The sequence below is a fragment of the Dipodomys ordii genome, unplaced genomic scaffold (assembly GCF_000151885.1).
Source record: "Dipodomys ordii isolate 6190 unplaced genomic scaffold, Dord_2.0 Scaffold1, whole genome shotgun sequence".
Lineage (NCBI taxonomy): Eukaryota > Metazoa > Chordata > Mammalia > Rodentia > Heteromyidae > Dipodomys > Dipodomys ordii.
This window is the reverse complement of record NW_012267217.1, coordinates 45437561-45462777: the sequence shown is the minus strand read 5'-3', so window position 1 is coordinate 45462777 and position 25217 is coordinate 45437561. Positions and strand designations below refer to the sequence as shown.

The 25217-nt window shown below is 36.9% G+C and overlaps 1 protein-coding gene across 1 annotated transcript in view; it reads left to right on the top strand.

Moving 5' to 3' along the window:
* Window positions 1-25217, top strand: part of Acadl (acyl-CoA dehydrogenase, long chain) — a 57596-nt gene that overhangs the window by 7885 nt on the left and 24494 nt on the right. Inside the window, exons 4-10 of the mRNA XM_013017069.1 lie at window positions 1917-2081; window positions 11343-11409; window positions 13448-13612; window positions 14510-14611; window positions 15465-15578; window positions 20719-20846; window positions 23010-23096. Coding sequence (XP_012872523.1) covers window positions 1917-2081; window positions 11343-11409; window positions 13448-13612; window positions 14510-14611; window positions 15465-15578; window positions 20719-20846; window positions 23010-23096 — 828 coding nt within the window. The remainder of the gene's footprint in view (window positions 1-1916; window positions 2082-11342; window positions 11410-13447; window positions 13613-14509; window positions 14612-15464; window positions 15579-20718; window positions 20847-23009; window positions 23097-25217) is intronic.

The window sequence follows — 25217 nt, the reverse complement described above, 5'->3', positions numbered from 1 at the left end:
GATTTTATCTTGACAAAATAAAATAGGAAAAATAGAAGCTATGTTTATATATTGCCACACTAGAAATTATTGTTATATTAGATCATAATCTCCCAAATTTCAAAGCAATCTAAATGTCCAGTGGTGAGTGAATTTATTATAAGTGTATTATGGAACATATACTAAACAATTGGAATATTTTGCAGCTACTTTTTTTTCACAGTGGGGATTGAACTCAGTCTTGAGCTTGTAGACAGTTAAAGACAGCCATGCCTTTAACCATTATCTTTTTAAGATTATAATTAATAAAGGTATAAAATGAAGATAGGTAAGAAAATAGCAAAGTGAAAAACTCACAGTTTGGCTGCATTTATAATAGAATCTATCCAAAATGTTGTTTGCTAAAATAAAAATATGTTAGAATAATAGAATTATGGGTGATCCGTATTTTAATTCCTAATTCATTAAGCATTTATTGAGCTTATAGAGCACAGCAAATATGTTAGAACAAGCAATTAAAAGACTAGCAAAACAGGGAGAAGATTTTCACTAGCCATATAACGGACAAGGGTCTCATATCTAAAATATACCTGGAACTCAAAAAATTAAATCCTCCAACAACAAATACTCAAAGAAACAACTGCCCGATAAATAAGTGGGCTAAAGACTTAAAGAGAAACTTCTCTGAAGAAGAAAGGATGGCCAATAGACACATGAAGAAATGCTCAACCTCCCTAGCCATAAAAGAAATGCAAATCAAAACAACATTGAGATACCACCTCACCCCAGTTAGAATGGCTGTAATCAAGAACTCTAATAACAACAGATGCTGGAGGAGATGTGGACAGAAGCGAAACTTACTGCATTGTTGGTGGGAGTGTAAACTTGCTCACCCACTTTAGAAGGCAGTATGGTAGTTCCTCAAAAGACTCTACATAGAGCTCCCCTATGACCCAGCAATCCCACTTTTGGGCATTTACCCAAATGATCACAAACAAGACCATACTAAAGCTACCAGCACAGCTATGTTTATTGCAGCATTATTTACCATAGCTAAGATATGGAACCAACCCAGATGCCCCTCAGTAGATGAATGGATCAAGAAAATGTGGTATATATACACAATGGAATCAGAAAAAAGAAGAAGAATCCTCTTGCCCACAAAGACTTGGAAAAAATTATATTAAGTGAAGTAAGCCAAGCCCAAAGAAACATAGGTCCCATGGTTTCCCTTATTTGCAATAACTAGTATGTGTCTGAGACAAATAGAAACTGTCAGACAAGTTGATGTTGTGCGAAATGAACCCCAAGATAAGGATTCAAATCTTTTTTTCTTTCTTGCGATTGTTTCCAATATATTTATAAGATGATTTCTTTGTTGCTTTGTATGTACCTCCCCCAGGGCATAAGCCCTGCTTTCACTGTACTTGATGTTGATAAAATTTGTGGAGGGGAAGGGAAAAAACAAACTGTTTAAATAGGATTACAGGTGGACCCATTACAACAATGAGATGTACAAGACGTTATGTCAAAAAATGAACTTTACAACTTTGGTGGGGTGGGGGGTAGGAAGTGGTAGGGGTGTGGGGGGGTGTGGGTGGAGAGGGGAAGGGATGATATGGGGAAACGAAGGAAGAGGCAACAATGCTTGATAAGAAATGTACTCACTATCTTGCCCATGTAATTGTAACCCCTCTGTATGATATTTTCACAATTAAAAAAAAAAAAGGCTAGCAAAAACAAGGTGGGAAAGTATTCAGGAAGGTCATAGATTTATGAGGACATAGACTTTTACCACACAATAGGATAAGATCTTTTATACTTTGTTGTTATATTATTTTATATGTTATTATTTCTTATTCTTATAGTTACTTTTATTGAAAAATTAAAATTATTTTGTGCTGTTAACTATTTTACATTTTCTGCTTCATTTTTAGAGCATATTCAAATTGTACAGGCCCAGGTTTCAGTCTTCATTCAGATATTGTCATGCCCTATATTGCAAACTATGGCTCAAAAGAACAGATTGAACACTTCATTCCCCGGATGACTGAGGGCAAATGTATTGGGGCCATAGCAATGACAGAACCTGGAGCTGGAAGGTAAGTCAGTGTTCTTTGGTTTAGATCTCTTGGAATAAGTGCCCTAGTAGCAGATACCTTTGCAAGTATGTTCTTTGTTTCTCATTACCTCTGTGTTCTGCACATAGATTCAACTTCAAATCTAAAATATTTAGAAAAACTAGTCGCATCAGCATCAAATACATACATGTTTTTCTTGTCATTTCCTCAACAATAGAGTATAGTAACTTTATATGACATTTACATTTTCTTGGGTGTTTTAAATGCTAGAGATTATTTAAAATATGCAGGAAGATGTGCATAAATTATATGCAAGTACTACATTGTTGTGTATAGGACTTAAGCATCTATAAATTTTGGTATTTTCAAGGGTCCTGCAACCAATCCTCTTTTGATACTTGGGGATAACTGAATTTTATAAAAGATTAAGCTAGATATATGACAAAAGTGAACATAGCATTAATCATAGCCTCATAAAAAATGTTACATAAATGAAAGTATATCTATTGAATCTTCAGTGCAATAAATTTCATCTTACTTTTTTATTATTTTAATTTTATTGTCAAGGTGATATATAGAGGGGATACAGTTACATAAGTAAGGTAATCAGTGTAATGTATTTTAAATGTGAGGTGATCTTCACCTGAATGTTGAGCAGGCTGTTAATATATGTTTCTGGAACTTTGAAGACTGAAAGAATATTTCAGGAGTAAGAGAGTGCTAAGAAATGATGAGAAATTATGGTGAAAAGATGAAAATTATGAGGGAAAGAACAGAGAAGATGAACTTTTTTTTCTTCAATTAGACAGGGTTGGCACTGTGTATTTCTTTGTTTGGGCTGTATAGAAAAGGTTAGAATTGCTGGAAATCACCTAGAATTTTACTGACTCTTCCCCTTCCATGTACTAGGAAACTTCCTTATATAGTTTATTTGTACGATACTTTAGCATTTTATAAATGCTTTCCTGTCAGGGATGGGAAGGGGAAACAAAGGAAGAGGCAACAATGCTTGATAAGAAATGCTTTACCTTGCCCATGTAATTGTAACCCATGTAATTGTATTTTCACAATACAATACTTATAAAATAAAAAATGCTTTCATGTTATTTCAGTAATCTGAATGGAATATAGGGATATTATGGTTCACATGTTAGGAAAAAACAGAAAATGAGAAATAAGGTATCTATTGTACTGAGAGCAGAACATAAGAAATAGAGCAGATTAGTGGAGTATTAGAGCTGTTGTTATCTTCAATAAAATCTCTGAGCTTCAATGTCTATATCAGTGAACATAAGATACAAAACTTAATGGGATTATTGTAAGGATCTAAATTCCTTGTACATCATTGTTATATCCTTACTCCATTTTCAGTATTTCATATTTGCCATCAACAGTTTCATATTTACCATTAAAAGTTTACAGAAAATCCACTACAGTACATCACTACTTTTATTACCTTGATATGTCTCTTTATAGAAGAAATGTTTTAATAAATCATGTTCAAATATTAGGAGCTGATACTTCTTACTAATCATGAAAAATACTGCCTTAAAATACAATAGCATCTAGCCTTAAAATGTGATTCACATTAAATTTTTTTTGTTTTTGTTTTTTCTAGTTTATTGTTTTTTTAGAGGTGACGTACGGCAAGGTTACCTTTACATACATCCGGGAATAAGTATATTTCCTTTTGCACAGTGTCATCAGTTCTCTTATTCTCTCCCATTCCCTCTCTCCCATCTCCACCCCTGAGCTGCATAGTTCACTTCCATGAATGTCCAGTGCAGCCAGTGCACTTCACTAATGTACTTTTCACCCTTTTTTCCTGATTCTGTGCCCTTTCCCCACCCTCCCTCAGATATGAATAAGCTGTATATAATAAGATAAAGAATACAACAACAACAAGAAGAAAAAAAACTAAGAATTCATTTCAGTATGTGTATTATTTTATATACATATGAGGAGGCACTTGGGTATTGCACCTTTGTGATTCTCTCCTAAGACTATCCTCTTTTGTTCCCACTTTATGTGGTACCTAGAATTCTGTGTATTTTGTCATATCCTAGTACTTTTTAGATCTAATTTCCACATATCAGGGAGAACATTGACTCTCTGATTTTGGCTTACCTCACTTAACATGATTTGTTCTAGTTCCATCCATTTCCCTGGATATGACATTATTTTATTCTTTCTAATGGCTGTGTAAAATTCCATTGTATATAGGTACCACATTTTTTGGATCCACTCATCTATTGTTGGGCATCTGGGTTGTTTCCATATCTTGGTTATTGTGAAATAGTGCAGCAGCAGTGAACATGGATATGCAGGAGTCCTTATCATATCCTGGCTTATGGTGCTCCGAGTAGATGGCAAGGAGTGGTGTATGGCTGGGTCTTAGGGAAGGTCTATGTTTAGTTTTTTTAAGGGACCTCTAGATGGATTTCCATGGTAGTTGTACTAGTTTACCTTCCCACCAGCAGTGAAGTAAGGTTCCTTTTTTTCCCACATCCCCATTAGCATTTGTTGTTATAATTCAAAATGCTGGCCAATCTAACTGGGATAAGATAGTTTCTCAAGGTCTTTTTGATTTGCATTTCCTTTATGGCCAGGGATGATAACCATCTTCTCTTGTGTTTCTCTGTCATTCTTGCCTCTTCCTTTGAGAAGTCTCTTCTTAGCTCCCTTGCCCATTTAGTAATTGGTGTATTAAGTTTGGGAATGGTTAGTTTCTTGAGCTCCTTGTATATAATGGATATTAATCATTTGTCTGATATATTGCTAGCAAAGATCTTTTTCAAATTGGTTGGCTATCTTTCTAGTTTAGTAAATATATCTCTGAGCTGTACAGAAACTTTTTATTTTAATGTAGTTCCACTTGTCAAGTACCTCTCCTATCTGTTGTGCCCCTGACTCTATTTGGGAAGTTCCTGCCTATACCTGTAAGTTCTAACATCTCTCCTTCTCTCTTTTGCAGTAGTTTCAGAGGTTCAGGTCTGATATTGAAGTCTTAAAATCCCTTTTTTTTTTTTTGGTTTGGGCGCCGTCCCTCAGCTCTTCAGCTCAAGTTTAGCACTTGAGCCACAGCGCCACTTCCGGTTTTCTGGTGGTTTATTAGAGACAAGAGTATCATAGACTTTCCTGCTTGGGCTGGCTTTGACCCGCATTCCTCAGATTTCAGCATCCTAAGTAGCTAGGATTATAGGCGTTAACCACTTTTACCTGGCTCTGAATCCATTTTTGATGGTGCATGGTCTTTTTTGATGTACATGGTACAAGGATCCAGGTTTAATTTTCTGCATATGGATGCAAAGTTTTCCCAACACCGATTGTTGAAGAGGCTGTGTTTTTTCCACTGCATGTCCTTGGCTCCTTTGTCAAATCAGATGACTGTAAGTATTTGGTTTTATTTCTGGGTCTTCTACTCCATTGATCTTCACGTCTATTTTTGTGCCAATACCAAGCTTTGTTATTACAGCTCTGTAGTAGAGTTTGAAATATGGTACTATGATACTGCCTGTACAGTTTTTTTGCCTAGATTGCTTTGGGTATTCTAGGTCTTTTGTTGTTCCATATGAACTTTTGGATTCTTTTGTCTTTTCTAAGTAAAGAAGGCCATTGGGATTTTGAGGAGGATTGCATTGAATTTGGCAGTATGGCCATTTTTACAATATTGATTCTACCTGTCCATGAACACGGAAGGTCTTTCCATTTTCTGGTGTCCTCTTTGATTTTGTTCTTTAGATTTTTATAGTTTTCACTAGAAAGATCTTTTACATCTTTGGTTAGGTTGATTCCTGGGTTTTGTGTTTTTTTTTTTTTGAGGCTATTGCAAATGGGATCACTGGGGTGAAGCCTACTTGGTCAGAATGTATGATTTTTGTTGTTGTTTCTGGATTCTGTTGGCTAATATTTTATTGAGGAGATTTGCATCTGTGTTCATCAGAGAAATTGGTCTGTAGTTCTCTTTTGTTTGATCCTTACCTGGTTTGGGGGTGAGCATGATATTTGTTTATAGGATGAGTTTGGGGTTGCTCTCTCTGCTATTTCACTGAAAAGCTTGAGGAGTATTGGTCTTAGTTCATCTCAAAGTCTTACAGATTTCAGCAGTGAATCCATCTGGGGTTGGGCTTTGCCTTGTTGGGACATATCTGATTACTTCCTCTATCTCCTTGCATGTTTTCGGTTTGTTTAGCTGGTTTATATCTTCTTGGTTCACTTTAGGCAGTTTATATGTTTCTAAAATTTCATCCATTTCTGCTAACTTTTCCTTCTTTAGTAAGTATAGGGGTTTTTTTTGTTTTCTTTTGCTTTGTTGCCCAGTACTAGGGCTTGAACTCAGGGCCTGGGCACTGTCCCCGAGGATCTTTTGCTCAAGACTAGCACTCTACCACTTGAGCCACAGCACCACTTCCAGCCTTTTCTCTTTATGTGATACCAAGGAATCAAACCCAGGGCTTCATGCATGCTAGGCAAGCACTCTACCACTAAACTACATGCCCAGCCAAGTATAAGTTCTGAGAGTAGTCCTTTATAATCATTTGGATTTATTGGATGTTTGTTGTAATATTTCTTGTGGCATCTCTAATCTTGTTGATTTGGATTTCTTTTATTTTTTTTGTTAATCTTGCAAGTGGTCTGTCAATTTTATTAATTTTTGAAAAGTCTTTTGTTTCATTGATTTTATATATCTTTTTTATTAGTTTTCATTTCATTGATTTCTGCCCTAATCTTTGCTGTTTGTCTACATCTATTAGTTTTAGATTTGATTTTTTTTTATTTTCTAGCAGTTTTGATTGCATCATGAGATTATTTACTTGAGTGGTTTCTGTTTTATGTGTGTACTTAGGGCTATGAACTTTTTCAGTGCTGCTTTTGCTGCATCCAAGAAGGTTCCATTATGATATGTTTTCATTTTCACTGAATTGTAAGAACTTTTTTATTTCTAATTTTTTCTGTGATCCAGGTGTTATTCAATAGTGTGTTATTCAGCCTCTATGCATTTGAGTGATTTCTGCATTAGATTTTGTTGTTGAGAACTAGTTTGATTATAGTGTGATCAAATAGGATGCAAGGGATTATGCCAATCCTCTTGTATTTGCTTAGGTTCTTGGTGTGTACTATGATTTGATGTATTTTGGAGAATATTCCTTGGGCTGCTGAGAAGAATGTGACTTGGACTACTCTGTAGATGTCTGTTACATCCACGTGGGCTATGGTGTCATTTAGTTCAGAGGCTTCTTTGCTTATCTTTTGTTTGGTTGACCTGTCCTTTGATGAGAGGGAGGTCAATCAAATCTTCCACTATTATTGTATTCATGTCTATCTTGTTTTATAAATTTGAAAGTATTTGCTTAGCATATTTGGGTGCTCCATTGTTTGGTGCATAGGTATTGACCACTGTGGTTTTCTCTTCATGGTCATTCCCTTTATTAATATATAATGACCTTCCTTACCTCTTTGTACTGATTTTAATGAAAAATCTATTTTATCAGATATCAATATAGCTACTCCTGCCTTCTTGCAGGGTTCATTTGAATGGAAGATCTTTTTGAATCCCTTCACTCAGAGTTTGTTTTTATCTTTGACTGTGAGGTGGGTCTCTTGGAGACAATATATGGATGGATCTTGTTTTTTGATCTGTTGTTCTCTTTCTTTTTATTGAGGAATTGCATCCATTAATGCTTAAGGTTATTGTAGAGGGATGAGTCATGTTTCCTGCCCTTTTCTTGATTTCCTGTATTTTGTTTCCTTTGTCTTCCTGTACTTAATAAATTGGTCTTCTAGTGATTTTCATCTGATCTGTTCCCTGGTTTGATTGTTTTCTTCAGATTGTATTCTTTTCTTTAGTATTCTTTGTAGCTGGTTTAGTGTTCATAAATTCCTTTAATTTCTGTTTGCCATGGAAGGTTTTTGTTTCATCATCAAATCTAAATGATAACTTCACTGGGTATACCAATTTGAGTTGGCAGTTGTTGATCTTCAGGACTTGGATTATACTATTCCAGGCTCTTCTTGCATTGAGGGTTTATGTGGAGAGGTCTGCAGTGATTCTGATTTTCTTTCCATTGTAGTACAGCTCCTGCTTTTATTTTCCAGCATTGAAAATCAGTTCCTGGCTATTTAGTTCTAATGTTTTTGCTGTGATGTGTCTAGTAGTGTTTCTTCTTATATCCTGCCTACTAGGGATTCTATATGCTTCTGTTAAGTTCATGAGATTTTTCTCTCAGGTATGGGGAAGTTCTCTTTTATTATTTTACTGAAAGGGTTTTTGATACCTTTACTACTAAATTCTCCCCCCCCCCTTCCCCATTGATCCCAATTATGTGTAGATTTGATTTCTTAGCTGAATCTGTCAGTTCTTGGATTTCCCTTTGGTAGGTTCTGATTGTTTATTTTCCCATACCTTTGACATTCTGTTCTAGCTCCCCTGTTTTATCCTCGACTTCTGATATTCTATTTTCCATGTCACTTATTTAGTTATATATGTATTTTACCGTGGTTTGTACTGTGGCAGTTGAACATTTTATGCTTCTGAGATCTTTGTTCAGATCAGTTCTCATAGTGTTGATTTCATCTTTTAATGAGGTGTATGGTGTTTCTGTTTTTATCTTCGTATCTTTTTGGGAGTCCTGGATCTTCTTTGTCATTTTTTTCTTTGTACTCTTGAAATCGTTTTTGCCTCTTTCCTGTCATTCCTTTAATGGTTCTTTTGTCCTCCGCCTCTTCTTCTCTGTCCCTGGGGTCTTTCCCTGGATTGTTCCGGGCTGGCCCACACTGGGTTGACTAGCCCACACTGGATCCCTGGCCCAGCAAGCACCTGTGACTGTACTTGGACCCAGGTTAACTGAAAGGAGCTTGGTCCCGCCTGCAGGGGCCTGGGAAGGCTAGACTGGGGCCTCTGGGGTGAAGGAGGCCCACTTTGGAAGGGGTGGCTGATGCCTGGCCTCTGGAGTGAGGGTGCTGCGTGGCTCCTGACGCGGGAGCGGGAGGACCCGTCCTCTGTGGGAGGCCAGGCAGACTAGCCTCAGGCCTCTGGGATGGGAGGTGAGTGGAATGGTGTCTGTTGTTCTCAGGCCGGTAGTCAGATGCAGGGTGCTAGAACCCCACCTCCCTCCCCCAGAGAGTCCCAGGGGCGTGAGGGGACGAGGAAGGGTCTGGCCTGGTTGCCCTCTTCAGGTGTGGTGCCTCTCCGTGGGTGAGGATGCTGGCCAGCTCTGCGGGTCGCCACCAGCACCGGCCTCGCCCTGCTCCTGCCGCACGCTCCCGCCACCGGTCCTCGGAGCCACCCAGCCTCTCCGTCCGCTCTGCCGGGTTGGTCGCGGGCCACAGGCCGGCCTTGGTGCGGCCGGAGCTCCCCGGGTCCGGGGTTGGGGGCTCGCCGCCCGCAGTGCCTTGGTGCGCCCGCAGTGCCTTGGTGCGCCCGCAGTGCCTTGGTGCGGTGTCCAGGCAGCCGGCGCTCCCGGAGGCTTCTGCATCTGCGTCTGGGGCTGCAGCCCGCTCGTTGGGCCTGGCGCCCGGCAGCCTTGGGCTGCTTTGGCCCGGCAGCCCGGGGTGAGCGGGATGGGGAAGGGCGCTTGGCTGTGGGTACAAGTCGCGAAGTGTCTTCAGTTCCTGCGACTCTTTGCTTCCTTGTATATTTATTGCTGTCTGCCTCTTGGGCGGAGTGCATTTCAGGACTCCAAATCTCCGGCTGGCTAGAGAGAACCGGGGCGATTCTCTGTCCCTTGCCCACCACCTCCCCATCCGCATGCAATGCTGTAGGCCAAAGTCATTTGGCCCAAATCAAAGTGTCAGCCGGAAACACACTCTCCAGAAGAAATGCCGCTTCCACGTCCTGGGCCGCTACCCTCCTGGCTTACTGCCTCTCCTTTTCTCTCTGTGGGATCTCCCTCTGCCCCTAAGGGCGCTTGTGATAATCTATGATAGTCTCCCCATGTCGACATCCTTAAGCTAATGACATCTCAATGATCCTTTCCCCATGTAAGATAGTTACAGGTGTTAGGGATTAGGACTTAATACCTTTCTGGCGTCAGTATTCATTCCAGTTTGGAGAGCGAATAAAAGTACTGTAACAGTTGGGCATGGTGGCACTTGCCTATAGTCTCAACACACAGGATTAAAAGGCAGGAGCTTTCCAGCCTTAGCTACATAGACCATGTCTCAAACAAAGCAAACAAGTAACACCAGTCAGCACAATGGAGTATAAAAATACAAAGACCATACATTGGAATGATCACAAAAAATTGCTAGTAGAAATATAGAATATTTACACATATACTGTAATATATTCATGAAAATTGAAATCTAGGTGTTCACCAGTAGGAAATTATCTTAAAGTCATGGTAAAATCACATGATGATAGTCTATGTAGTTGAAAATCACCTTGCAAAAAAGCATTAGATATTTTTCAGAGATCAAAATCATATGTCTAGTTCTGAATTCAAAAACATGTTTATATTATTCAAAATATTAGAAATATATGATTTAAAAATATACACTTGGGAGATAAAGTTATTTGACATATTTATCCTTCTGAGTACTGTCTGTATTTTTCATATTTTAATTAGCAGAAAAACATAGCATTTGAGGCATAGTCTTAAATGATTATTTTATCTTTACTTACATATGTTTTTATATTAGTTGTGCAGGAGGAGTTTTATTGTGACATTTCTACACATGTATAAAATGTTTTATTTTTAGCTATTTAAAAGTAGCTAAGTTTTTGCTGGAAAGATATAGAGGAATGGACCAACGTACATAGAGGCAGGTAGGTACTGCACATAATCTCGAGCATAGTGGTTCTTCTGTGTATGCTATGAAGTCTACCTAGTTTATGTAATTTTAATCATATGCTTGTTCATGGAAGATATCTTTATAATAAGATATGATTTTTCTTAATTGAATTATGTGAACATATCCAATAATAGAAATTATATAATGGGGTATTCAGTTTTAATGATCACATATACATTTTTTGCATAACATTTGTAAAAAAATTTTTTTTGGTCAGTCGTGGGGCTTGAACTCTTGGCTTGGGCGCTGTCCCTCAGCTCTTCAGCTTAAGGCAAGTATTATACCGCTTGACCCACAGCGCCACTTCTGGTTTTCTAGTGGTTTATTGGAGATAAGAGTCTCATGGACTTTCCTGCCTGGGCTGGCTTTGAACCATGATCCTCAGATCTCAGCTTCCTGAGTAGCTAGGATTACAGGCGAGAGTCACCAGTGCCCGGCTTGTATATATATTTTTTATCTATTGATGATTTTTTTCTTTTTCAATTATAGTGATTTACAAGGAGTAAGAACAAATGCAAAAAAAGATGGAAGTGATTGGATTCTCAATGGAAGCAAGGTACGTGAAGGGCTTCTCAAGCCGTTCTCTCCAGAAGCAGGCCACCATTATCCATGTCTCAGAACTACTCACTGACTTTTTTTTATTCTTCTGCAACAAGATTTCACTGTATAGCTCAGGCTCTCCTGGAACTTAGTATATAGGCCAGGGTGGCCTCTAAATAACCACCTCCAAAAAAATAGAAACAAACTATGGCTACTTACAAGGAGAATTGTCATAACTTTCTTAAAAATGGAATCAGCCATGATGAAAATACATTAGGTTAGACTATTATAGAAATGGTTCACGAAATGGAGGTATGGTTCAAATGGTAAAGTATAAATAAACCATGGGCCCAAAAACCAAGCAAGAGTTAAAGGCTCTTGAGTTCAAGCCCCCATATTGGCACACAGAGAGAGAAGAGAGAAGCAGAATCTATGATTTCTATAATTCCAAGAACTTCTGGAGAAGTTGGCTTGATTATTATCACTTTGATATCTGCATATTAAAGAGAATTATGTTTTTTATGTTGACATTTGTTTTTCCTATTCTTTTCCTTGTTTTATCTATAGTTAATAGAGTTCAGAGACTGAATTTTAGAATGAAATTGTATAAATTCTGTGATTCAATACTTAAAAAAAATCACTCTGCAGTTAAACTGTCAGCTGCACACAGCAGTCAGAACTAAAGGTGTTTTTCTTTTTATATCTTTAATTCATTTATTTATTTTATCTATTTTATTTTGGGGGAGGGGGGCTTGAACTCAGGGCTTAGGCACTATCCCTGAACTTTTGTGCTCAAGACTTTCTACTTTACCATTGAATCACAGCTCCACTTCAGGCTTTTTTGTGTGGTTAATTAGAGATAAGAGTCTCAGAGTTTCCTGCCCAGGCTGGCTTCAAACGAAAATCCTCAGATCTCAGCCTCCTGAGTAGCAAGATTATAGGTATGAGCCACCAGTGCCCTGATTAATCCATCTTTAAAAATTAGTGTATGCTGTATAGGAAGAGGTTTGTAACACACACACACACACACACACACACACACAATGTAACAACCTCACCTCTTCTTTTGTATCCCTTTCCCTTCTTAAAATAATTTTATCAGGTTTCATTGTTCTGTTTTTACACACACAAACAAACTACTTTAACCATATATTCATCCTTGTTCACCCCTGTCTGTATCCCAACCCTTTTCTTCTGTTAACACCCTTTTTCAGATCTTAGGTTGAGTTTTTGCTGTAATTTTTAGTAAATGCACTGCCAGAGTGAGCACAGCTACAAAGTGATGAAATAACATTTTTTTTCCAGTCATGGGGCTTGAGCTCAGGGCCTGGGCACTGTCCCTAAACTTTTTTGCTCAAGGCTAGCACTCAACCACTTGGGCCATATCACCACTTCTGGCTTTTTCTATTTATGTGGTACTGAGGAATCGAACCTGGGGCTTCATGCATGCTAGGCAAGTGCTCTACCACTAAGCCACACTCCCAGCCCTGAAGTAACATTTTTTGCCATTATATATAGAAGTTTTTTGAAAAATATATTTATATGAATATATTTGTAAAAGTCCTTGATGGCCTCTTCTTTGCTACAAAACTTTCTAAACATTGGGGATAGATAATGTAAATAGGACATGACTATGAGTCCAAGTAGGAAAGAATGGCAAGGGACTTTTATTAATGTGTTACCAATAACATCACCACTGCCTTCATTTGTTGCTCATTTTCTACTAATAATAAATAAAAAAGTAAATAAATATATATGTATATGTATAAAAGCCCTTAGTACTTCAGAGTAGATTTTCTTATAAGAGTGTAAATGTTAGTTGATGAGAGTAACCATCACCATTTTATACCCTACTAAGAGAAAAACATTTGCAGTTTAATTAACATTAACATGATGCTAATGCTGATGGTGCTCTGGGAATAAGGGATGAAACAGGAGAGACAGAGTATAAAGCATGCCTAACCTGTTTTAGGGTTGAGTATGATTTTCCCAATCCTTACTCGTATGTGAGCGTGAATATTGCAGAGCATTATAACGTTCTTGGGGTTTTGCAGGTGTTCATCACTAACGGGTGGTTAAGTGACGTTGTGATTGTAGTTGCTGTCACAAATCGTGAAGCTCGCTCTCCTGCCCACGGCATTAGCCTTTTTCTGGTGGAAGATGGGATGAAAGGATTTATCAAGGGACGGAAGTTGCATAAAATGGGATTGAAAGCCCAGGTAAGATATAATAGAAATCATATTCAAGTAATTCAGTTTAGTTTCAATCAAAGAAAAGACATAGAGAATTTTATGTGGTAAAAACATACTTCCCTATGTGGAATTCCTAGAATATGTTTTTCATAAGTGGTAGTGGAGGTTTATTCTCACTAATGCCACTGTATCACATTCTGGTAGTCAAGGAAGGGAATAGTTCAAGGTGTTTGAAACATCAGCTTTAGAAATGCCAAAATTAGTGCAATGTAGAAAGCTATTTCTTTATGAAATGTATTAAAGAACTGAAATAAGAAAATATTTCTAGGGCTGGGAAGGTGGCTCAGTGGTAGAGTGCTTGCCTTGCATGCATGAGGCCCTGGGTTCAACTCCTCAGCACCACATAAGCAGAAAAAGCCAGAAGTGGTGCTGTGGCTCGAATGGTAGAGCACTAGCCTTGAGCTGAAAGCTGAGGGACACCGCCCAGACCCAGAGTTCAGGCCCCACAACCAGCAAAAAAAAAAGAAAGAAAGAAAATATTTCTATTTGAAAAAACTTGATGTTTTATACATATAATACTTATATATAAAATGTAATATGTATTATATAATCTTACAAATAATATGAATATAAATATGCATATAATATATATGATATATTATCTGTAATGTAATAGAAATCTTTTTCAAGTACCTAGAGCACTGGATAGTATTAGAATGTGAATGACATGAGTTACCATGGTAGTCATAAGTTTTGTATCACATGGACATGAATGTGAATTACTGGTTTACTACTCACTACTTGTCTTCAGTAAGTTTTTGTGTGACTTTTGATGTTTTTTCTTTTTGGACATTGTAGAAATACCTCAGTGGGTTATTAGAAACTTAATGAGCTCATCTCTACTTTAATTGTGTGGCCTTTTAGGATACTGCAGAACTATTCTTTGAAGATGTTCGATTGCCAGCTGGTGCCCTACTTGGAGAAGAGAATAAAGGTTTCTATTACCTCATGCAAGAGCTTCCACAGGTTAGAAATGCTTATAAAGATTCCATCTTTTAGGATAATACAGAACTATATAGATCAATGCTTGCAAAACCAGTGATAAAGCCAACTACTTGACTTTAAATTTAAAATTTAAAAACTGTGAATGATATAAGCTATATAAATGACTGAACTCAATTATATTCAACCACAACTTACAAAGTAAGGAAGGAACATAGGTGTTTCAATTCTTAGAATAAGGAAGGAACAGAGGTGTTTCAATTCTTAGAATGGTTCTTCTAATTTGAGTTTGTTAATCACAGGACAGGAGCTTTTAGTTTGTAAGACAATATCACTGAAAACATTTGGCAGTTTTTAAATATCTGAGTCAAATAGTAAAGATGTTAAATTCAGACTAAAAATTTTAGTCATAGTCATTTCCACATCTGTTTTTGGCATGTAGTTGCTTAGTAATGATTACTGGGTCTTACATGTCAGCCTCTTATATGGTAGATTTGTCTGGTGACTACCATGACATGAGCTAAACATGAAACAAGGGTAAAGAATTAGGAGTAGTGTCATTTAAGTGAAACATATTAATTAGCATTTAATTCTAGTGTAATTAAATTAAGCTGGCTAAGGCTAGTTTTGTTCATCTAAGTAGAATTTAACCTGTGACCTTTAAGATGTTGATTTCTATAGATACATTATGATACAATATGAAGATATCAGTAAATACAATCCATAAATTATAAATTACATATAATTATATGTATTATATATATTACATATGCTCATTTATGGATTTAAAGAGTTATAATGGTATTTACAGAATTTATTGTAATTGAAATTATTTGTGTAATTAGAATATGTTTAAAACCTAATTTTTGGGTTATAGGAAAGGCTACTAATTGCTGATATAGCAATTTCAGCCTGTGAATTCATGTTTGAAGAAACCAGGAACTATGTTAAGCAGAGAAAAGCTTTTGGAAAAACAGTTGCTCATATACAGGTAAGCTCATTATTAGTTTATTTATTTAACTGGAATAAGTTTTGAATGAACACAAATTTGCTTAACTTTGATACAGTTTGGAAACCATGAGAGTGGATGAGATTCTTAGGGGAAATAGAGTAGAAAATAAGGGGGGAAAAGGGACTGCGGATAGAGACTTAAGAGAAGACTACAAGATTTGAAGTTAAACTAAGAAAGGGGAAGTCTGGCAAGACAACTTGTAATAAAAGTTAGGAAACAAAGCAAATCAGGAGAGTGTTGTCTCAGAAACCACAAAAAGAGGATTCCAAGGTCCAAATTTTGGACTCTTTAGTTTCTTTTGGGGGGGGGGCGGTTGGAGGCCCGGTCGTAGGGCCTGAACTCTGGGCCTGGGCGCTGTCCCTCAGCTCTTTAGCTCAAGGCTAGCGCTCTACCACTTGAACCACAGCACCACTTTCGGCTTTTTTCTTTTTGCTTATGTGGTGCTGAGGAATTGAACCCAGGGCCTCAAGCATGCAAGGCAAGCACTCTACCACTGAGCCATCTTCCCAGCCCTCTCTAGTTTCTTATACAGAAGCAGGTTTATGTTTAGTATCTCACAGTATCCTTAGTATCCTATCCAGAATGCTGAGACAGGAGAATCATGATTTAAAGCTAGCCTGAACAAATAAGTCCACAAGACTCCATCTCCAAAATAATCAACAGACTGGAGGAAGCATAGCTCAAGTGGTAGAATGCCAGCTCTGAGCCAAAAGCCAAATTATAGCTTGAGGTTCTAAGCTCAAGCCCCAGTACTGGGCAAAAAAAGCAGTTTATAAACATTGCAGTCATGAAACTTGTAAAGTATCTCACTAGTAGGAGTTAGAATTCTATTTTAAAATTTGTAAGCAGATGCCTATCAAGTACAATGTCTTGGATTCAATCCCCAGTAACAGAAAAAAAAATACAGTTAAAAAAGAACCCAAAAAAAATTTTTTAAAGAGAATGACCTTGGCTGGATGTCTTTGTGAAGGGATGAAACACAAGTTTTAGGATCAGCATTAGGAATATTGTGTGCAAGTGTGGTTTAAGTCCTAGCATACATAGTTCCTGAACTTTGTCTAGGTCTAGGGAAGTTGTATACTCTCTCAGAAATATTTTTCTGCTTGTTTGCAAAACTTACAAATAGAAATATTGTCCTATTTTTGAACAATATTAGCAACTTTCATATAGTTACTGTGCAGACTTGATGGAATAAAACAAGAGTGCTTTTAATATTGCCTGTTAAAATACACTTTTACTTAGGTCAGCCATTAACACTATTTTTTCCTTAAATAATGTCTTGCTCTATTTTCTTAGAATACAGGGGATCTTTTTACAAATTTCTTGTTGTTGCTTGTGATCTGAACTTTCTCTGTCTTTTTACGCGTGTGCCAGTCCTGGGACTTGAATTCAGGGCCTACGAGCTATCCCTGAGCTTTAGTACGTAAGACTAATGCTTTATTATCTGAGCCACAACTTCATTTCTGATTTTTTGGTGCACTTTCCTGCCTGAACTGCCTTTGAACAATGATTCTCAGATCTCATCCTCCTGAGTTGCTAGGATTATAGGTGTTACCAGAGTTCTGTCTTTTGAGAACTGCCTTCTGCCTATATAATCATCAAGTTAATTTTTCTCTGTCTTAAAAAAATGTCTTTAGTTCTGTCTTACTGATAAGAGAGACCTAGAACAATCTCATTGACATGTATATTCGATGCAGAAAAAAATTTCAAAGCATGAGAATGACAAAACAAATTGTGATTTACTTAAGAGCAAAGACTTTTGTTTGTTTTTGTGTTCTTAAAGGTCTAGCTATATAGTTTTAGCCTGCCCTCAGACTCAATAGTCTTGCTACCTCAGCCTCCCTAATTCTGGTATTAACAGGTATGCATCACCGTGCCCAGCTAAGAGCAGTGATATAATACTGTATATTCCCTTTCATGTATGAGTTTTCATATGTCAGTAAATTCTCAGCGCCTGGCTTCTCCCCTTAGAGATTCAGAAACGTCAGGGATCACAATGCACAGTGACTAAGTGTCAGGTATGTTTAGTATCCTGGAGGAAGGACAGTGTTCCATGTCTGTTAATTATCCTACTCAAAATACTGATTGTGCACAGTGGCTCACACTTGTAATTCTAGCTGTTTCAGAAGCTGGAATCCAGCCTGTGGAAGACCCTTCTAGGGAAAAAGTTTGCAAGACTCCTCTCAACTAATGAAAAGCTAGGCATAGTAGTGGTATGCATCTGTCACCCAGCTATTCTGGAAGTGTAAATAGAAGGATCATGATCCAGTTTCTCTTGGACAAAAAGAATCCACGCAAAACACAATGAGAGCAAAATGATTTAAAGGCATGAGTCAAGCAGTAGCATACCTGTCTGGCAAGTGCAAGACCCTGAGTTGACCCACCCCTCCCCACAGAATAACACCTGACAATCTATAGAGAAATGCTGTCACACATTCTTTTTCTGTTGGTTATTTTTTTAAATTCCATTGAGCACTCAAATGTAATATGATATCTATGACTCTAGAAATATATGCTAAAGTTCCTAGAAATATAAAAAATGTGCACCACTTGTATCAGAATGTAATTTTTTCATCTGTACTGAAAGTGGAATCCTATCATTTGCATCTGAAATCTAGCCTTCATATCAATAATGTTTATTAAAACATTTTTATAGAATAATACTTAAAGCCAACTTAAAAATGGAATCAACTAGATATAATTTCCATCCCTCTGCAAATATGCATTTCCTATTTATGGAATTCATATTAGATTACCACAAAGATAATTATACTATTACCTAGGTTGCCTGAGTGCCTCAAAAAGATGTGATTTGATATTTAAACATGATGGAACTAGAAAACTATTATTACTTTCCCCTAAGGTTAAAAGGTTTTCATTCATGTTTTAAATAGCATATACATTGTCACAGGTGACATCATATAAGTGCAAAAGTACAATGGAAATTGTTGGATTGCCTTATAAAGGTTTTTCAAATGAAGTGTCATGGTAGGGAAATAATCATTCATACATCTATGTGTATATATATATATGTGTGTGTGTGTTTACTCACCTATGTATATATGTGTATATATGTTTACTCATCTATGTATATATAAAATATAATTATAAAAATAATATAATTAACATTACATTTAAATAGATAGAATGGATAAGTAAACATTTCATGAAAAACCCCTGGCACTGATTGCTAAGTCTCCTAATTTAAATCAGAATTCCTTTTTTTGCGGGTGGCGGGGTGGGGTGGGGAGTCCGGTTGTGGGGCCTGAACTCTGGGCCTGGGCACTGTCCTTCCCTCAGCTCTTCAGCTCAAGGCTAGCGCTCTACCACTTGAGCCACTTCCGGCTTTTTTCTTTTTGCTTATGTGGTGCTGAGGAATCGAACCCAGGGCCTCATGCATACAAGGCAAGTGCTCTACCACTGAGCCACCTTCCTAGCCCCTAGCTCAGAATTCTTAAAACATATGTTGGTAGGGCTGGGAAGGTGGCTCAGTGAGAGCGCTTGCCTTGCATGCCTGAGGCCCTGGGTTCAATTCCTCAGCACCACATAAGAAAAAAGCCGGAAGTGGAGCTGTGGCTAAGTGGTAGAGCGCTAGCCTTGAGCTGAAGAGCTGAGGGACAGTGCTCAGGCCCAGAGTTCAGGCCCCATGACCAGACCCAAAAAACAACAAAAAACAAAAAAACATGTTGGTGTGCTTCACTGAGCTTCTTGCAGAAGTTCACTAAATTTTCAGAAGGTGGCAGTAGCGCTCTTCCTTCACTAGTTCATTGTGGATACCACGCAGGTTTTTTTTTTTCCCAAGGAAGTGTATAGATAGGAGAGATGCATTAATTCCTAATTTGAATTACTCTGGCCACTTTTATGAGTAACTTGTACTTTGTCCATCTGTTAGCCACAGTGAATGGCCCTTAAGTTCTACAGCAGAATGATCAAAAACATTTCTATCTGAATCTCCACAAGGAAGGTAGAGCCAGCTCACCACAGCTGGGCCTCAGACTTTAGCTAGAATAGGGTGTACTTTTGTAAGCTGCTATAAATAGAATGCGCCAGTATTTTCAGCCCAAGCCAGTTTCCTGAAGAGTTGGTGCCAGAGGCAACAGATGTAAAATCAGAAGTTGGAGTAAGAGCCAAGAGTGAAAAAAGTGAAATAAAACTTGCCCAAAGAGGGAACCATAAATAACAATTGAGGATTGTCTAAATAGAACAGGAATACTATTGGTTGTCCCTGGGCAGTAGGAGGAGATAGATACATATATAGTATATTAACATTGACAAGCCAGAACATTTCATTGGTCTTAGAGACTTGATACACCTAATGCTGCTGGGAGTGAGGGTGGAGAGAGATAAAAGAGGTTACAGGGTGTTGGATGTTCCCTCCAGCTTGCTCCTTTATTGTTTCACTTTAAGGCAAGGAGGCAGTATAGGGAAATGCATATACTTAATTTCATTGATAAGAGAATAAACCTTCAGTCTCTAGAGGAAAAAAGATGTTTGAGTAGCTGTACCTAAAGGACTATACCACAAGATGGTGCTCATGCAGTAAAGTCATGCTGTTTAAAAGTAGTTTTCTTTGTTTAAATTTTAGTCTAAAACATGAGAGATAATTTATGTAATTTAGCTATTTTAATATCTTTTGGCACATGTTTTCTTAGCACTGAAATATACTGGGTTTAAAATAAATTTTATGCTAGTACTATTAGTGGGGCTTGAATTTAGGACCTCATGTTTTTGCTTAGTTTTTTAAATCAAGCCTTGTGCGTGATCACTGGGAACTACCCTTCACTTTCGGATTTTTACTGATTAATTAGAGATAAGAGTATTTCAGATTTATCTGCCCAGGTTGGCTGGCTGGCTGGCTTCAAATCTCATTCCTCAGATCTTAGTGTCCTTGAGTAGCTATGATTACAGATGTTAGCCACTGGCTCCCGGCTCAATTTAATCTTTATTAAAGAATGTATATCTCTTTCCCCCTCCCCTTTGTGGGAGAAAAAAACAGCAACTCCACTTTTGTTCTAGAGAGGGTGTGAGAGGGTGTGTGTGTCTGTGTGTGTGTGTAATACTGAGATACTGAGTAAAAATGTGTGCTCTTACCATGCTTTTATTATCCTTTCAACTCAAGACAGTACAGCACAAACTAGCAGAATTAAAAACACACATATGTGTAACCAGAGCTTTCGTGGACAGCTGTCTGCAGCTTCATGAAAAGAAACGCCTGGACTCTGCTACTGCTTCCATGGCGAAATATTGGTATGTATTCTACAATAATTAAAATGTTATTTTCTCAAACTCCTACGGAATGCTGCCAACTTTCAATGCGGCCTTGAGAGTATTATAGGAAGAAGGCAATATAAATGAAAAATAGCTGTAGGAATTAACATTATAATACTGATGGAAAGTTCCTTTAGGCCTTTTTATAATGTGCTAAAAATTATGCAAGTTGGTATTTAATTTATAACTTAATATTTAAAATAAAAGAGTAAGAGACTGAAATAGAGTGACTGATGAGTTCATTCCTATAACAGTTTAATTACATATTGCCTAAAGAGTGGCAAAAGTATGGTAAGACTGAAGGGTAAGACAGTGAGGGCTCTTGCAAGAATGTCCAAGTCTTTCATTGTATATTCCAGCTAAATCTGATTCTTTCTGGGACAGCTTTGTATTATCCAGGAAATGATTTGGTGTGATAGGATTTTTCTTATGTAAAATGTTTCCCTGGTCTGAGAAAAGAATACTGTACAGTCAAAAGTTGTACATTCCATAAAATGAAAAAACACTATACTATTAAACTTTAAAAGGCTTTGGTTAAAATTAAACATGAACAGTAGTGTGAAATATGAGGTATTTGTAAAAAGGACCTAAAAATAAAACTTGTATGTAATAATTCCATAATAATAAAATTGCCAGACAGAAATGCAAAGTGAAGTTACTAAAAACTTGCACATCTAGGGAAGACTTTTTATATTTATAACAAATTCTTTGACTAGTGTGGAAAAAAGAATTTTAGATGTTATTGAGAAAGAGAAGTTTTCACAGCTTATTGGCTTATTCTTTGAAAACACCAGATTTATAGGCATAATGATATTTAACATTGAAGTAGTGAGCACTACTAAATGTAGCCCAGTAAATAGATCACTAAAGTATTTGCCAAGTATAAAATATACTGAACTCCACATATATTTATCCCCAGAGATTTGTCCTTTAATGATTAGATTATTAGTTTATTTCTTAGGGACATCCTCACCTATACTGTGTCTTAAGTTAAAATCAGCTTAAATACGAAAATGTACCTATGCATACTTTTGCTTTATCTTTTCTACTATTGAGAAGAAAGTAGAAAAGAATTCTAAACCAAATTACATTGTTGTTTTGAGGTTAATAAAACCCTATCATTCATACCATAGATATCACTGATAGCTTAGCTTGTTGCTGGATAAGTTCTGTAATAGAGTTTTTGCCTAGCATGTGGAAGACCTTGGGTTCAGTCCCCAGCACTGTAAAACAAACAATTGTGTAAGATCAGAGATGACTTTTTCTCAAGTATTTCATATTAATCCTGCTCCCTCCCTCCAAGCCCAAAGTTACCTATATGAAGGCACGCACTTCAATAGTCCATCCTCTTAGGTTTTTCACTTCTACCTTCAGTTTGTTTCTGAAAAGCCAGAACCATAAGTTTTTTAATTTTATTATTTAGTAGTTTTACCAAGGAGTTACAACTCTATAAGTCAGATTCTGAGTACAATGCATCTTGATCAATGTCATCCAGAATCATAAAATTTTTATAGTTTTGAACTTCACAATTTTCTTTGGGGAAGTGGAGGTGTGGCTCCAGTGGTAGAGTACCAGCCTTGGGAATAGGAGCCAAGTACGAGCCCAGACCCCTGAGTTAAGCCCCAGTATTGGCATGCACACATGTGAGAGCATGCACACATGTGGGAGCGTACACACTCCACACATGTACACACAGGTATACACACCCACACAACATACCCACACACAGAATTGTCTTCACTTATAACATTTGGAGAAAGAACGACATTACAAAGTCAAAAAGTACTAGATGGCTTGATAGTTAAGATGAAATAGAGAATCTAAAAAACTTAATTCCAGTCTTTATCTTTTCCAAGCCCAAAGAGCCAAAACCTATTCTGAGTTTTCCATATTTTGTTTCTAGCCTTAATAAAAACCCAGACAAAAGTACAAATAGTGAAGGTATAGTTTCTGTGAAAATTCACCTGAATTTATTTCATATGTCATTTGTATCATCCTTTCTAGCCGTCTAATATGCCTGTTTGAATTGCTGGATAAGTGTCTGCATCTAAACAATCATATATGTTTTATTTTCTGATTATAAAGTACCTCATGAAAATAGATTCAGCTTTCCTCTTTTTGCTTTTGATTTTGCTTATCTAGGGCATCTGAATTACAGAACAGTGTAGCTTATGAATGTGTACAGCTGCATGGAGGCTGGGGATACATGTGGGAGTATCCTATTGCAAAGTGAGTATGATTTTTCTTTTATTCTCTTTTTAATCATATGAAAAAGAAAGAAAAATTACTTAGTGTACTTTGTACATCAGATACAGAGGGAAAGAAGGTAAAGAATTATTTTCCACTAAGGAGTGGATGCATTCAAATGGAAGCATATTGTTATGTTTAGAAGAAGTGAAGGAAAAACACTAAAACTGCATGCTTGGCTTTGAAACACATACGTTACTTCTTAATTTGCTTACTCTGAGTTTTACTTAACTTGTTTGTCTACTTTTCATTGTTGTTGTAGTACTGAGTATCAGAGCCAGGTTCCTTGCATTGTTGGGCAAGCACTTGAACCATTTCTTAGGCTACTTTATAAGGTAAAAGATAGCTGTGCAAGAATAATTAGGCTACATAACAAAGTACCTTAACTGTCATAACTTAAATACTTGATTATTTAGTTTTGAAAAGTCAGAATATTTTCCAATTTTTTTATCTCTTCAAAATAAATTTTTTTTTTATTGTGCTAGGTATGAATCTTCTGAGAAGCCAATTTATAGTTTCTTCTTTGGTGTTCTTCCTCCATTTCTATAGCTTTCTCTTTTTTTCCTACAGTTTTTTGCCTCAGTTTCCCGTTGATATTTCTCCTTATCATCCTAGAAATATTTTTCTGTTTGCTTTACAGTAATTTCAGTTTAGAAAGGTTTCTCAAGTTTAGTGGCCTACAACTGTCTATAATCTCAGCTACTTGGGAGATGTAAATCAAGAAGGATCACTTCAAACCCAGCCAGAGCAAAAAAATTAGCCAGACCTCATTTCAATAAACAAGCTGGGCGTGGTGGTGCATACCTATCATTCCGACTGTGCAGGAGGCATAACACTGTGGCCTGAGCCTGGCTTAGAGGCAAACAGTACAAGACCTACCCTATATGAGAGTTAACCCAAACAAAAAAGAGGTACGGGTCTGGCAAAATGCCTGCCCAACAAGCACAAAACCAGTGTTCACTAACTCTAGCACAAGAAACCTCTTCCCCAATGATTGTGTGTGTGTGTGTAAAAATCCAATTCATTCTGTCACTGAAAATAACAATGCTATTGGGCTTCTAAAAACTTCCTAAATTTTGAGTATAGTATGTTAAAGGAAAAAATGATCAAATTCTAGTTGAACTGTCAGCCTAATGCTCTTGAATTCATCATCTTGACCAGCATAATTGCAAACATTTGATAGGCTTATATTTCTTATTGAAGAAAATAAACATTTAATTCAAGTTTGATTAAGGACAAGCTCTACATGGATATAATTTGCCAGTATTCCCTAGTAACTGAGCAGCTCTGAAAGCTTTAATTACTGGGCATACATAACTTATAACCATTTATAAAAACAAGCAACCGAAGATTTTGTTTTGTTTTTACTTTAGAATGTATGCAGAAAGTAGCTAAATATTTTTTTAATCAGTCCTCAGGCTTGGATTTGGAATATCTTTACAGAATTGCTTCAAATAGGCTTTAATCAAAAGCAGATTTTTTGGTTGTTGTTTTTTAAAAAAAACTTTGTGTAGTCCTGGAATGAGAAGTAAACGTCGAGTTATGCCAGCATAACCTTAGTAATCATTGGAATTTTTCCTGTGCATTTTCATGTTTTCACAATATTCATCTGTAATAATCAGAAAGTAAAATAATGGATGTTTATATTTTTGTGTTTAACTCTGTTGTTAGAACTTCCAAGAATTTAGACATGTAGCGTTCAATGTTTGTCTTGTTTAGTTTATATTCTAAGTGGAGATGAGTCAACCAATCTACATAGTTTCATATTATAATGTACTATAAGCCTTTGTCTCTTTCTCTGAGTTCATTCCTTTAGATCAATAGCAAGAAAAAGTATAGTTTAATAGATTATTTTTAAATCCTGTGTTGTTTCCTTAAGAATTAATCATTTTTCAAAAAAAAAAGAATTAATCATTTTTCTTCTTGGCTGTGTGATTTTAAGACTGTGATTCTAGACTATTTTTTCTTCTTCTAAAGAGGTAAGGAATCATAATATCACCTAATATTTTCTTTTTTTTTTTTTTTTGGTCCGGTCATGGGGCCTGAACTCGGCCTGGGCGCTGTCCCTCAGCTCTTCAGCTCAAGGCTAGCGCTCTACCACTT